A 15,463-nucleotide genomic window follows, 5' to 3' on the forward strand; every position below is an offset into this window, starting at 1 on the left:
TTTTTTTTTTCATTTTGTAGTACATAAAATAAGCTTTAATTTGATATATGTTTAAAGGACGCAGTCTTTCCGGAACATTTTCAAAAATTAAGTTGAAAAAATTAATTTTTGTAAAAAAGTTGCCATTTTAAACCCCCCCCAATGAGCAGGTTAAGTGATAGATTTTCAAAAAACTGATATCAAATATAAGGTAGATATCTAAGGTTTTAGTATAAGAAAAATTATGTTGATTTGTTGATTTTTCAAAAAATTATAGAAGTTTTAGAAAAAAAAGTGAAAAAATTTCGAAAATTAGCGATTTTTAAATTTGTAATTTTTTTGGATATTTCCCCCATTTGCGGGGAACGAGTGAATTTTTTTCAATTTTTAAGGGTAATGTCTTCAACTAGATACGATTTGTGATCTTTTGACGTATTTTTGAAAGAAATCGGTCCAGTGAGAGCTGAGAAAAAGTGGCAACAGACANGATTTGTGATCTTTTGACGTATTTTTGAAAGAAATCGGTACAGTGAGAGCTGAGAAAAAGTAGTGACAGACACAAAAAAAATTAAAAAATTAAAAAAAAACACATCATAGTAAAATTAATACCTTCTCAGCTTCGCATCGAAGCTAAAATTTGGAATATTATAATCTAGTAGTAGCAAACACACAAATAGAGAAAATATATTATGAAATTACAAGGTAAAATGTTTAATTTTGTAGTTGAATTCTATCACATCAAACTTGATTCGTCAATAAATATTTTGAAAGTTAAACCTTCTCAGCTTCGCATCGAAGCAAAAATACTTAAGTATAAGTTAAAAAGTTACAAATCTCTACTATGAGACACACAAAAGAGAAATTAATAAAATATTACAATTTCATGCAAATAATAAGAACTTTTATTAACATTTTAAAGTGGTGTTAATTCAATTTTAGAACATGAAAAAACAAGTCTATTAGTTAATACAGCTCACGTTTAATTAACAAGGTACAAAACTCTAATTTTTGATTAAAATAAAAAAGTTACAAAATAAAAATATATAAAATCTAAAATAGGTATCCACGATTAAACTTGTTATAAAATAATATTACAATGCATTGTTTTTAAATAATTAATATAATTATTATTTAATAATTATGTCTTTCATATATATTATATCAGAATTATCAATTTATAAATCGCGCGATTTTAAAGTGCATTCGGCAGCGATTGTATTCACCGATCTTAAACGAATGTACAAAAACACAAGGCGATGCACATGCGCGTATTACGACGAAAATGTTGACTATGATCAAGCATACTTCTTATTCATTTTACTATGATCGCTATTATTATTATTTTCATTTTTATTTTATACTGCGACCTTTATAATAATAATATGTGTATTGTGTTTTATTTTATTACATTTAATTTGACAATTTTTTATACCAATAGCTGCTTAATTGTAAAAAGTTGTATTAAGTACATTTTTTAAAAAGCAGATAATTAAATTAAGTACAAGTATAGTATCACAAATTTGATACAATATTATTAACTGAAAAATCCAGTCAAACATAAAACACCCAGTGTCCATTATTTTGGATTATATGTTTGTAAACACTAAATCCACGATGTATTTTAAAGCTGTTGATGGTTTATATATATATATATTTTGTATTATTTAATAACTAATTATGGTTCAACTAATTAATAGATGGTGTATAATGCAGTTAATATAACGATTGTAAATAGTGGACCTTATGTTTAATAAACTAAGGATTACGTTAACAGGTAAAAATGTTTTATTCATATCACTAAGTATTTCATGTATGCAATATTTTAAAAACTACAAAGTTCTCCACGTCATTGTGTAGTGTATTTGGTACTATACAGGCTTTATTGAAACTGCTTTCATGATTAAAAGTAAAGAGTTCTAATTGTCCTAAACTTCTGCATTTATATATTTATACCCCAACATTGAATGATGAAATATTTATGTCATTAGCCTTACCAAAAGGTTCATTAATGGAAAGAAATCTGCGTTATACAAAATGTACAAAATTATTTTGTTCAATAAGGTAGTATTATATCAAATAAAAGGCAAATATTCAAGGTTTCAATATAAAAAAAATTACGTTGATTTGTTAATTTTTGAAAAAGTTATGCTTATTTTGAGAAAAAAGAATGAAATTTACCGATTTTAAAAATTGTATATTATGATACGATATAATATGATCGTCTGTTTTCTCTAGTAAGGCCTCAAAATCGGCGTAGATGACGAAAGGTAACCGTTGCGTCTTTACCCACGCGTCAAATTCAACCTTACTGCCCTCTGCCGGCATAACTGGTAAAATTGGTTTATTTTTGCCGCATATCAACTTGTGTTGCTCCAACGCTTGTTGACCCCGAAGAATATGCTTTTTAGGCATATCATCAAAACTGGTGAAGCGACGTTTACAAGTGTATATGCGGCCATGATGCTGAGTTTTTTGGCTGCGCACGAGCCTCGAAAAATCCGAAATGTACGAGTAATGATACTTGTCAGAGTCACCGATGTACAACAGGTCAAAATGATTCTGTTGCTCTTGGTCGGCGACTCTTAGAGGATACACCAACCACTTCATCTTAACGTCGTCTCGTTCCAAGCCGTACACGTTGACAGACACGTTAGGGTTTCGTCGCTCAAATATTTTAATTTGGGACACAGGTGTGGGGAACGTCAACCCCGTGAAATCATACCTGTGTTCCTCGTTAAAATATTTTTCATTAACGCGATATTTATTACTCCCGCTAACGTGTCTTGCCAAAATGGACCACTTGAAACAAGACTGATCGATATTCTGTGGATTGATGATTGCTTTTCTTTGATTAATCTCTGGTGGGACAGGAATATATGATGAGCCGGAGAGGGGCGTATACTTGTATACGCTGAGCATAAGGCCGTCGATATGCGTTAGCGTAAATCCGCTACCCCTACCCGAGTACGCGTCTTCCTCGGCAAGCATAACCTCAAAATCTTCATCGACCGCACACCCGATATCCGTATCGGATAGCAATGCCCTAGCCCGTGTCTTGAAGGCACGGTCTTCGGACGGTGCCTTCTGATCGAGGTATATGGTATGAGGCCTCCAATTTGATATTATACTTGATCGGACGGTTACCTACGATATCAGCGAGTTCTGGCCTCCAGCTCAGGTTTAACGGCGCGCAGAAAATCTCGATAGCTCGCGAAATTTTCCACGTTCTTTCTTTAAAACCAAATGGCTCTCCGCTCCAATGCGGAATCGATCTCGGTGAAATCACGGGTATCCGTCAATTGCATAAGTAACCTTTTCGACCTAACCGCGCTGTTGTTGGCCCTACTACGCTTAGCCGCCTGATGTGACGAAACAGATGTCGCGGAAGTAGCTTTAATCAAAAATGAAATAAATTATTTATTTATTAGAAAAAAAAATTAATTAAAATAGTAGTGATGATAAAATTAAAGAGATATTAAAATATTTTTAATATTAAAGTCATACAAAGTCATATCTATGAAAAATACAAGCACACCAAATGGGGTTGTCGTTGTTGGTTGTTTATTCAACAATATAACTGTGTTTATCCTGAGATTGAAATTATCTAATGAAGAAATCGAAGCTTACAATATTAACAATGATGATAACAAATTATATTTATTATATAGAGGCAAAAGTGGAAATACATATTTGTTTGATTTGTTAATATTTTTCCTTGTTTTTTAAATTAATTTATATAAAATAAAAAAAAACTTATTATCATAAACTTGTAAGATTTAAAATTCAATAAAATATAATATTTTTATTTCATACAACTGATTATAATTTTAAAATAACTGATAATATGACTTGATTAAATAACAAAATTATCACATAGGTTTAAAACTTCTGTCTAAGGTTTGGGCGTTTAATCCCACCTATTGATTTACCCGATTCTTGGGTTAAAATTTCAGCTTCTGTTGATTATGAAAGGGGTGTAGTAGCCAAGACAGAGATAGATTCACTATGAAACCTTAAAATAGATATAAAAAGTACTGTGTACTAATAATAAACACTGTTAATATTTAAGTTTTTTTACTTACATACTATTTGAATCACAGGTGTAAGAACAAGATGGTTCTGTGAAATCAAATGGTGGGACAATGGAATCGACCATATTAGGATCCCTTGTTAAGGGAACGACGCCTATTGAGCTCATCACACGAGCTTCTTTTTGAGACAGTGTTTAGCCTTTATTGAACCGCCCCCAGTAAGCCTTTGTTCCCGGTTAACTGCTGATTGTTTTTTTTTTATATTGGTCTTTATGTCCGACCAAGCCTAACAAAATATAATCAATTTTAATAAAATAAAATATAATATATTTTACATATTGTAAGTATTGTAAATACTTTGCGAACATTTTCTTCAAAATGTTGAAAAATATTTATAATTTATTGTGGTCAATGAATACTTTTGCCTGAGGTAATTGAAAATTGAATAATCAATACTATCTTAAAGTCCTATAATATATTAGCCTCTTAGAATATCTAAAATTCATTAATATAACTCCTTTTTAATTTAAAAAGTTTATAAGCTTATATTAGGCTAAATATATTATTGAAAATTAATTCACTTTACATTAAATTATTCATAACAATATAGAAATCTTAATAGATTTTTAATTAATGTATTATTACTTAATTCTATTAATTTATAGGCTTCAATTTTATTATATTTTATCTGATTAGTATATCTAAGTAAATATGCTTTAAGATATATTTTATTTCCTATTATCAAAAGTTGCTATTGTGATAATATTTAGAAATTAATTAATTTAATTATTTATAAGCAAGAATTATTTTTACCCTCCGACAACCCTGCCAATCCTTAGTAGATCCATTTTGGTTATTTAAGATTAGGGAACATTCCTCCCACAGTGATTGGGCATGTTTGGATGAAAAGGAGTCATTGAATTTTCCCCTTTCTAAATCTGTATGACTTTTGACAAAGTCAACAAGAGATTCCTTTTGCTGGAGTGACATAGGCTGTGTTCTTTTCTTTTTGTCTGTCATAATTTCTGAATAAAAAATTTTTAATTAAAAATAATTATAATTTTGTAATTGTAGTTTTATAAGATGTTATATAATTATGAATAATCTAATTAATTATTAAAATAAAATTGTATATCTAAGTATTTGTTTTTATTTGAAGTATACATTTTTTTTTACTTATCTTAAAGAAAATAAAACTGATATAGTTCATAAATTTAATTCACAATAATAAAATAAATATAATAAAATATGGTAGTAAGTAATGAATGATGCTCGGAGGAAATACACAACCACTAAAGAAAAGTTAATTTCCGAATGACTCGATCAAACATTATTAAGATAAGAGTTACATTATGGTTAAAATTTTAGCTAATAATTGTTTGGTCTATTTTATGACCCAATTAATAAATAATAAAATGTATGGGCTTATATAGTTATTGGTGTCAACATAAGTTGAAGTCTGTATAAATCTCATTCATATGTACATTGTATATATAATTATTTATTTATAGAGGATTTTTACCCCTATTGTTTGAACATATGCAGAAAAAAGTAATATTTATGTTTTAAATATTACGTTGTCTAAAAGAAAAGTACAAAATATTAAAATATTATATTCACTACAATAAATTAATTTCCGTTTTTCAGTTAATATGTTAAATAAATTGAAATATAATATTATATTATGATTACTCAGTAATATTAATTAAAAATTATAATACGCGTAACAACTATTTTGTTGGTTGCATTCTTGCACCTCGTAATAAACCATCTTTTGAAAATTTACCTTAAGTTTTTTGTGAAAATTATTCATGAAATTATATGTTTGTTATGTTAACAACTTTTCAAAACAGTGGCATATTTAGGAGTAGACCGTGACCTAGGGTGTCATTTTTTCCAATTAAAAATTAAAATCTTATTAAATTTATTATTTATTTATATGTAACATAAATTATAAATTATATCAATTAATCTTAAAACGAATAAATAAAATAAAATATATGTAACACTTTATTTTTGAAAATTTATGTATTGTTGTTTTAAAGTGTATTAATAATTTTTAATTTAACATGTATGCAATTGTAAATACATTTTTTTAGAATTTGTGTAATTAAATTATTTGTATAGTTTTAATGAATTACTTAGATAAATTCACATAAAATAAATTAAATTAGCAAGTCATAAATGTATGTGTTAGTAATAAATTATTGTTATTAAAAAGTAATATATTAATTAAAAAAACGGTCCAGTATAGATGATATCTGACAGTGATTAAAATCACTATCATAAAAAACGCTTCGATGCAAATCTTTAGATAGTGTTTAATTAAAAAAAAAAATTTGTTAAAATAGTATATTTTTGAATATGATAGCCATTTGCGCATAGAAGATAGGTCGTCAGGACAAANATATGATAGCCATTTGCGCATAGAAGATAGGTCGTCGGGACAAATTTTTTTTTCATTTTATAGTACATAAAATAAGCTTTAATTTGACATATGTTTAAAGGACGCAGTATTTCCGGAACATTTTCAAAATTTAAGTTGAAAAATTTAATTTTTGTAAAAAAGTTGCTATTTTAAATCCCCCCAGTGAGCAAAATAAGTGTTAGATTTTCAAAAAAAATTATATCAAATATAAGGAAAATATTTAAGGTTTCAATACAAAAAAATATTATTTTTAATTGTTTATTTTTGAAAAAGTTATGGCAGTTTTAAGTACAAAAAACATCCCGATAAAAGGTAATTTTTATCGCACACATTACATTTTTTTTTTAATTTTCGACAGCCATTTGCGCATAGAAGATAGGTCGTCGGGACAAATTTTTTTTTGCTTTTTATTTTTTTTTTTTTTTATGTCTGTTGCCACTTTTTCTCAGATTTCACTGTACTGTATTTTTGTGAACATTTAACCCTTTAATAGCCCACAGGAAGGGTTTCAAAATGGTAACTTTTTTACAAGAAATTAACTTTTTCAACTTAACTTTTGAAAATGTTCCGGGAAGACTGACACTTATATATATATATCTTAAATTAAAGTTAATGTAATATACGGCTTTCTAGGTATTGTTCGATGAACATTTATGTTTTACGATTGTTTGCAATTTATTGTAATAACATAAATAAATAAATATTTTGAAAATTAAATTCATACAGCTTGATTTTTAATATTTTAATATTTATTTTAGCTTCGATGCGAAGCGTAGAAGGTATTAATTTTACTATGATGTGTTTTTTTTTTTTTTTATGTCTGTTGCCACTTTTTCTCAGCTTTCACTGTACCGATTTCTTTCAAAAATACGTCAAAAGATCACAAATCGAATCTAGTTAAAGACATTACCCTTAAAAATTGGAAAAAATTCTCTCGTTCCCCGCAAATGGGGGAAATATCCAAAAAAATTACAAATTTAAAAATCGCTAATTTTCGAAATTTTTTCACTTTTTTTTCTTAAAACTTCCATAACTTTTTGAAAAATCAACAAATCAACATAATTTTTTTTTATACTAAAACCTTAGATATTTACCTTTCATTTGATATCATTTTTTTGAAAATCTATCACTTAACCTGCTCATTGGGGGGGATTTAAAATGGCAACTTTTTTACAAAAATTAATTTTTTCAACTTAATTTTTGAAAATGTTCCGGAAAGACTGCGTCCTTTAAACATATATCAAATTAAAGCTTATTTTATGTACTATAAAATGAAAAAAAAAAATTTGTCCCGACACTTTTTTTTCTACATTTAAACGGCTGCCGTAGTTAAAAAAACACTATTTTTGTGTTAAAATTTTCGATTTTCGATTTTAAATTTTCAACTTAAAAATGCTATAACTTTTTGAAAAATGTATATATCAGCACAAATTTTTTTTTTCTAAATACATTATAAATACATCTTTTATTTGACATACTTTTTATTGAAATTGGACAATTTCCCCTTATATAGGGGGCGTTCAAAACTTGAAATATTGTAAAAAACATAGATCTTTTTCAACTGAACTTTTGAAAATGTTCCGGAAATACTGCGTCTTTTAGACATATATCAAATCAAAGGTTATGTTATATACTATCAAATGAAAAAAACCCAGCACAGTGAGGTGGCTGCACAGTGGGGTCGTGGCATAGTTGGGTCCAGTATAGATAATATCTGACAGTGATTAAAATCACTATCATAAAAAACGCTTCGATGCAAATCTGTAGATAGTGTTTAATTAAAAAAAAAAATTTGTTAAAATAGCATATTTTTGAATATGGTAGCCATTAGCGCATAGAAGATAGGTCGTCAGGACAAATTTTTTTTTCATTTTATAGTACATAAAATAAGCTTTAATTTGATATATGTTAAAAGGACACAGTATTTCCGGAACATTTTCAAAAATTAAGTTGAAAAAAGTTATTTTTTGTAAAAACGTTACTATTTTAAATCACCCCAGTGAGCAGAATAAGTGTTAGATTTTCAAAAAAATAAAAAAAAAAAACACATCATAGTAAAATTAATACTTTCTCAGCTTCGCATCGAAGCTAAAACTATATGATAACGTACGCCGCAACAAGGTCTATTAAAATAAAATAAAATACAAAATCAAGAATTTTAACCCAAAAATAATGTACTATTTTTGAATACGGTAGACATTTTTACCACGAAGACAAATTGATGTTCGAATTTTTTTTTTATAATTAAGTATATATTACATAAGCTTTAATTTATGATTTATATATATACTAGTGTCAGTATTTTCGGTCAACTTTCAAAAGTTAAGTTTAAAAAGTTAATTTTTGGTGAAATAGCTGTCATTATGAATTCCCCCCGCGTTAGGTAAAAGGTCAGATGTATAAAAAATGTACAAAACAATAGGTAAATATCTCATGTATCTAAAAAAAATAAATATGTTGATTTAATCATTTTTAAAAAAGTTATAGTAGTTTTAAGTAAAAAAAATTAAAAAAATGTCGAAATTTAAAGATTTTTAAATTTATAATTTTTTTAGAGATTTCCTTCATTTCTCTCGGTCAGAGCTGAGAAAAAGTAGTAACAGACGAAAAAAAAACACATTATAGTAAAATAATACCTTCTCATCTTCCTATAGAAGCTAAAACAATAGATACTGAAAAAGTATTTGAATTATTATGTTTATTTAAGATATCAAATTTAATACATAAATTAATATTTTTCACATTATTATATTTTAAACAACATTGATTGAAGTGATAAATTAAATTAAAATTAGTAAACTAGTTGAATTTTTATAATTAAACTTTTAAATAAAGTTCTGTTTCTATTTGACACATGACCTTTAATTTAATAGATTATTAAATTTCTTTAGTTGAATTCCGAACATATGTATTATGTTCATTTAGTAATTAATTATTTTTTTTTTTTAAATGAATTCCAAATTTGTCTATCATGTTCATTAAATACGTGAATTTTATGTTCACAATCCTCAAAATATGGTATTTCTTCTAAAGAAGGATTATTTTTAATTGATTCATCATTATTACAGGATATGTCAAGAAAATTGAAATCTTGTGTATTCATTTCATATGGAAGATACTGCAAAAAAAAAGAAATTTAATATATAAATATCCCGATACAACTAGGCCTTATCATAAATAGAGCAAAACATAGTTGATATTATATTGACTTAAATCTGATGGTAATTGAAACACTATCATAAATTGTTATAAAAGCTAATTTTTAAATTGAATAAATGAATCCATAAAATAAGTCTGAACTGAATTAAGACTGACCCAAGTTTTTGTGAAATGGCTGTAACATTTGATGAGCAAAAAATAAATATAATTAATGTAGAATATAAATGGCTTAATAAAATGATTCCGCCTTAAATTAAATGTTTATTTCCATCCATTCCTTGGAAAACTTATTTATATAATGAACTTATATTTTTGTGTTTTTAAAAAACTTACATTTGGATTTTCTTTAAGGTATTTTAGTAATCCTACTAAACAAACTTTAGATCTATCCAAACAATTCTTATCTTCCTTTTGCCATTCACATACTTCACGTCCAACTGTATTAATGTAATCCTCCATAGTGCTTTCATTTTCTTTCAATGATAAAATGTGATCAAAAATTAATAAAATAATATCCCCGGTCAATACTTCACCTGCAATTATTAAAATGTTCAAATCAATATTCTTGAAAAATATATAACTAATCAATTTTTAACTAATCAAAATCTAGCGTTTAGCATAGTACATTATTTATATAAAATATTTACCATTTCCATTAATTAAGTAAAGTCCAACACGTTTAACGTGAAAACAATTATGAAGAAAAATACGTGGCAATTGAGATTTTAATAAATATTTTCCTACATCTGTCCTCCAATTTTGAGCTGAAATAATGTACATCAATCTCTGTAAATAACAATAAAAAAATCAGGTCTTTTTTTATATTATTACTTATTTATATAAAAATTATTAATAATCTTAAATTGTTTTTAATTTAAAAATTCAAGCAAGTCAATTATACGATATAAAATAACTAGAGCTATGGTGAAATTTCGTTGTATGATCTAATTATAAATTATTAAGTTAGAATTACATGGATAATTTGTGTTGACAAAATATTTTGGTAAATATTGAGTTATTTATGTATATACGTAGAGATCAAAGACACAAAATTGATTTGGGGATAATTTAATTTCTCAGCAATATATAATAGTATAGTTGTTTAATGAAACTGTTTATAAATAGTACTAAATTTATAGAAATTTACTCAAAATAATGTTCATTATACTTATTAGTTTTATATTTTTATATATAAATTATTATGTCACTATAGGCACTGTTCCTGAATAACTTAATCCGTTCCTAAAACTCATAAATAAAGTGTACCAACTCTTATAACTTTCGATACAATTTACATTTAGTTGTGATCTTTTAAAATAATTTATGGATTTTTAAAAATCATATTTTTAGCTTCGATGCAAAGCTGATAAAGTATAAATTTTACTACGATGTGTTTTTTTTTGGGAGGGACTATGAACGCTCAATCTCAGCTCTCCCTAGACAAATTGTATTTAATCGAAGACATTATCCTCAAAATTTAAAAACAGTTCTCTCATTCCCCGTAAACGGGGGAAATCCCTCAAAAAGTTAAAAATTGAAAAATCGCTAATTTTTTTTACTAAACATTGCCATAACTTTTTTTAAAATGACCGAATTAATATACCTTAGGTATTCACCTAAGGACACTTTTATATATATATTAAATTAAAGCTTATGTAATATACTTTAATTTGAATAAAAAAAATTTTACCTCTGGACTTGTCTTCATGGTGCATACGGACATCAAAGTTAAAGATAAACTTACGATTTCCATGAAAAAATTCTCGATTTTATATTTTATACTATTAAATTTATATTGCTATAATTTTTGGGAAAATTTATGGATCAATATTATTATTTTTTTATAATAAAGTTTTTAGCTTCGATGCGAAGCTGAGAAGGTATTAATTTTACCATGATGTTTTTTTTTTTTTTAAATTTTAGGTAATTTCCTTATTTATTCTGCTCACAAGGGGGATTTAAAATAACAACTTTTTTACAAAAACTAACTTTTTCAACTTAATTTTTGAAAATGTTCCGGAAATACTGTGTCCTTTAAACATATATCAATTAAAGCTTATTATATATACTACAAAATGAAAAAAAAAATTTGTCCCGACGACCTATCTTCTATGCACAAATGGCTACCGTATTCAAAAATATGCTATTATTGTGTTAAAATTCTTGGTTTTTTATTTTATCTTATTATAACGGGATTACACTGATTTTCATAAATATTATATCAATCTAAATGACATAGTATAAAAAATTAATTATATTTAAATTTTTTTTTTCTTTGAAGTCGAGAAGAATAACTTTAAAATTTGAACTAGCTAAATTTCCATTTTTATTAAGTAACGAATGAGACGTACGGTTTTTGAGACGGTAACACTTGGGTCTTTCACGACTGTGGCACTGAATTTTTTTTAAATTCTTTTTGAGTTAAAAAAAAATGTTTAACTCATTTGATTTTTATCTCATTGAGATTCAATAACTTCAATAAATATGAAGGATTCCATTACTGTAGTCTCCTCTCGTGAGAAGAAATTCATATTAATATTATTTTACTATGTGGTTTTTTTTTGTAGCCATCATTTATTTTCTCAGCTCTCATTTGACCTACTTTTTTGACAAATTTTTTTTTTTAATTAAACACTATCTACAGATTTGTATCGAAGCGTTTTTTATGATATTGATTTTAATCACTGTCAGATATCATCTATACTGGACCCAACTATGCCACGACCCCACTGTGCCGCCACCTCACTGTGCTGGGTTTTTATATACACCTTTCATCTGACACACTTTTTTTGTAAATCGGATCATACCCCTTTATTGAAACTAAGACATTTTCAATTTAATATTTGAAAGTGTTTCAGAAATACTGTCACTTTTATATGTATCTTAAATTAAAGCTTATGTAATATACTTTAATTTGAAAAAAAAATTTGACCTTTGGATTTATCTTCATGGTAAAAATGACTACCGTATTCAAAAATATGCTATTTTTGTGTTAAAATTCTGGGTTTTGTATTTTATTATATTTTAAAATAACTGACAAGGGGAATTCATAGATTTTCATAAATATTATATAAATAAAATTGATATAGCATAGAAAGTTAAACTTATTTAACTTTTTTTTGCTTTTTTATAGTCGATTTAAGCGACGTACGATTGCCGGTCGGTAAAACTTGTGTTTTACACGCTTGGGGTACAAGGTTCCAACCCACCTATGACAAGGAATATTTACATTTTTTTTTTTAATTCTTTTTAAGTTAGAATAAATATTCAACTTCTTTGATATTTATCTCCTTTAGAATCAATAACTCCAATAAAGATCAAGGATCCCATCACTTTAGTCGCTCTATGCGAGAAGAAATTTCTTATTCATATTAAAATTATTTTACTATATTTTAAGTGTTAGCTTCGATGCAAAGCTGAAAAGATATTTTTTTGTGACTATCATTTATTTTCTCTGCTCTAACTTGACCAACATTTTTTAACGATACGTCAAAGTCAAATGATTACAATAAGCTAAATTGAAGATATTACCCTCAATAATTAAAAAAAAATCTAATCTATTAATAAAACATATACTTATCCCATGTTCTCCATACAAACAATTAAAATCATTCATTTTTAATGTTTTCAAAGTATTTATGGACGTATCAATTTTGATATGATAGGTTTTAATTACAAAATTAAATCATTTTATTTTGTAATTTATTAATTTTTTACTCTATTTGTGTGTGATACTACTAGACTATAATATTCCAATTTTTTTGGTAACATGTTTCTATATAAATCATTTCTAAAAAAAATGATAGTTAGTTTCTCCTGAATTAACAATGGATTTCTACAATTATAATCAAATTTTATAATACGCTCAATTGAGTCAATCTTTTTAACAACTTTGTTTTGATTGGTTTATTTAGTTAAAGTAAATCATTAAAATTATTTATATATTTATTATTTATTGAATATTTCAATTGCAGAATCTTTTTAAACACCAAAAGTTACTTGGAAATGATTACTATTATTTCTATTTAAGTTATCTATTACGATAAAAATGAAAAAAAATATTGAGCTACTCTGAAAATTTTTCTATAAATAGTAATTTTTTACAAAATTCAATTTTTTCAAATTTACTTTTGAAAATGTGTCGGAAATAATGCATGTTTTAAACATAAAATAAATTAAAGCTTATGATTTGTATTATAAATTAAAAAATAAAATTTGTCCCGACGACTTATCTTCTACGTACAATCGGCTGCCGTAATTTAAAACGTGTTATTATTGTGATAACATTTTTAATTTTATATTTTCAACTTTAAATTGCTGTAACTTAATGAAAAATGTATGAATCAACAAAATTGTTTGATTCTAAACACTTTATATACAGGGTGGCCCACCACTCACTGACAACTTAAATAACTTTTGATCCAGTTAATATTTTTAGTTGATTTTTTTTTTAAATAATAGTTAGACGTTAGGTCTATAGCTATATCTCAATAATTAATTTTTTTACATTTTATTAAAAATATTAATTATTTTAAAATTTTAAATAAAAAGTAAAAAAAAAATCTAAGATAGCTATTTTGTAGAGTAGAATTTAAGAAAAATTTTAGTAAAAAAATATCTTATTAATATTCAGTAGTAAATATTCTGTAGCGTTTTGAAGTTTGTGAAAATTTGAATTTTCATGTACTATTTTACGGTATTAAACATTGAAATACGTATTGAGAAAAGGACAGAAGAAAACGCTATCTTTTCAATATACTTTTGAATGAGAGTGATAAGTAATAATTGCCTTATCTAATTTCTTATCATGGTATTTATGCCAAGTTTGTAATGTATACACACTATCATCATATGTATACACAGTAATCATGAAAAGATAGCGTTTTCTTCTGTCCTTTTCTCAATACGTATTTCAATGTTTATAACCGTAAAATAGTACATGAAAATTCAAATTTTTACAAACTTCAAAACGCTACAGAATATTTACTACTGAATATTAATAAGATATTTTTTTACTAAAATTTTTCTTAAATTCTACTCTACAAAATAGCTATCTTAGATTTTTTTTTTACTTTTTATTTAAAATTTTAAAATAATTAATATTTTTAATAAAATGTAATAAAATTAATTATTGAGATATAGCTATAGACCTAACGTATAACTAATATTTAAAAAAAAAATCAGCATTTTCTTCTGTCATACATATAACTTGAAAATACGTATAAAAAGTAGACATTTTTTAACTCAACTTTTGAAAATGTTCCAGATGTACTGCGTCATTTATATACATATTAAATTAAAGCTTATGTTATGTATTACAAGTCAAAAAAGAAAAAAATTATCCCGATGACATATTTTCTATGTGCAAATGGCAGTTGAAGTTGAACAAAAAATAGAAGTTAATTTTGCTTTTGGAATAATCCACCAATATTTTAAAATTAAAAACTACAGATTTGCATTGAAATGTTTTTATAATATCATGCATACTTAACTATGCCACGACTCCACTGTGCTATTGTTTTTAATAATTAAAGTAGTAAAACTTTTTTTAATTTTTTTAAAATCTTAAATAACTCAAGTTAATATCCAAACTGACTTAAGTCAGTAGGCGTAGTAACACATACCACTGCTGTTAGTCGGTCTTTTTCACTCATTTTAAGAATTACTTTTGCTGCAAAGTCTTTAAGCCTACAAATTAGTGCTTAAAACGAATAGCTTAATCTGTCACTTATATATTGTGATCAGGAATCATACATAAATAGTTAATTAAGATAAATGTGTGATAGTTCTTACCATTAAACTTAATAATTGTAATGATATGATCTTCATTTTTTTTACCGTAAAAAATCTAAAAACATCCACTTTT

At 25.9% G+C, this 15,463-nt stretch overlaps 2 protein-coding genes across 6 annotated transcripts in view; both read right to left on the reverse strand.

The window, feature by feature from the left end:
- Window positions 1–3,491: 3,491 nt before the first annotated feature.
- On the reverse strand, window positions 3,492–5,423 carry LOC126895223 (uncharacterized). Its single transcript, XM_050666849.1, has 3 exons — window positions 4,824–5,423; window positions 4,062–4,296; window positions 3,492–3,991 (listed from the first exon to the last, which is right to left on the reverse strand). Exons 1-2 carry the CDS (start codon window positions 5,028–5,030, stop codon window positions 4,177–4,179), a joined length of 327 nt encoding a protein of 108 aa, XP_050522806.1. The 5' UTR covers window positions 5,031–5,423; the 3' UTR covers window positions 3,492–3,991; window positions 4,062–4,176.
- Window positions 5,424–7,584: 2,161 nt separating this feature from the next.
- LOC126894162 (uncharacterized) overlaps window positions 7,585–15,463 on the reverse strand; it is a 44,361-nt gene continuing 36,482 nt past the window's right edge. For 2 of the 5 annotated variants that reach the window (XM_050664970.1, XM_050664968.1), the window contains exons 2-5: window positions 15,391–15,445; window positions 10,245–10,383; window positions 9,931–10,130; window positions 9,171–9,556 (exon numbers count right to left, since the gene is read on the reverse strand). In XM_050664970.1, coding sequence (XP_050520927.1) covers window positions 9,371–9,556; window positions 9,931–10,130; window positions 10,245–10,383; window positions 15,391–15,426 — 561 coding nt within the window. In that variant the 5' untranslated portion in view covers window positions 15,427–15,445 and the 3' untranslated portion in view covers window positions 9,171–9,370. The other 3 variants (XM_050664967.1, XM_050664966.1, XM_050664971.1) reach the window with 2 other exon arrangements.

Source organism: Daktulosphaira vitifoliae, unplaced genomic scaffold (assembly GCF_025091365.1).
Source record: "Daktulosphaira vitifoliae isolate Bord-2020 unplaced genomic scaffold, ASM2509136v1 Scaffold_1, whole genome shotgun sequence".
Taxonomy (NCBI): Eukaryota; Metazoa; Arthropoda; class Insecta; order Hemiptera; family Phylloxeridae; genus Daktulosphaira; species Daktulosphaira vitifoliae.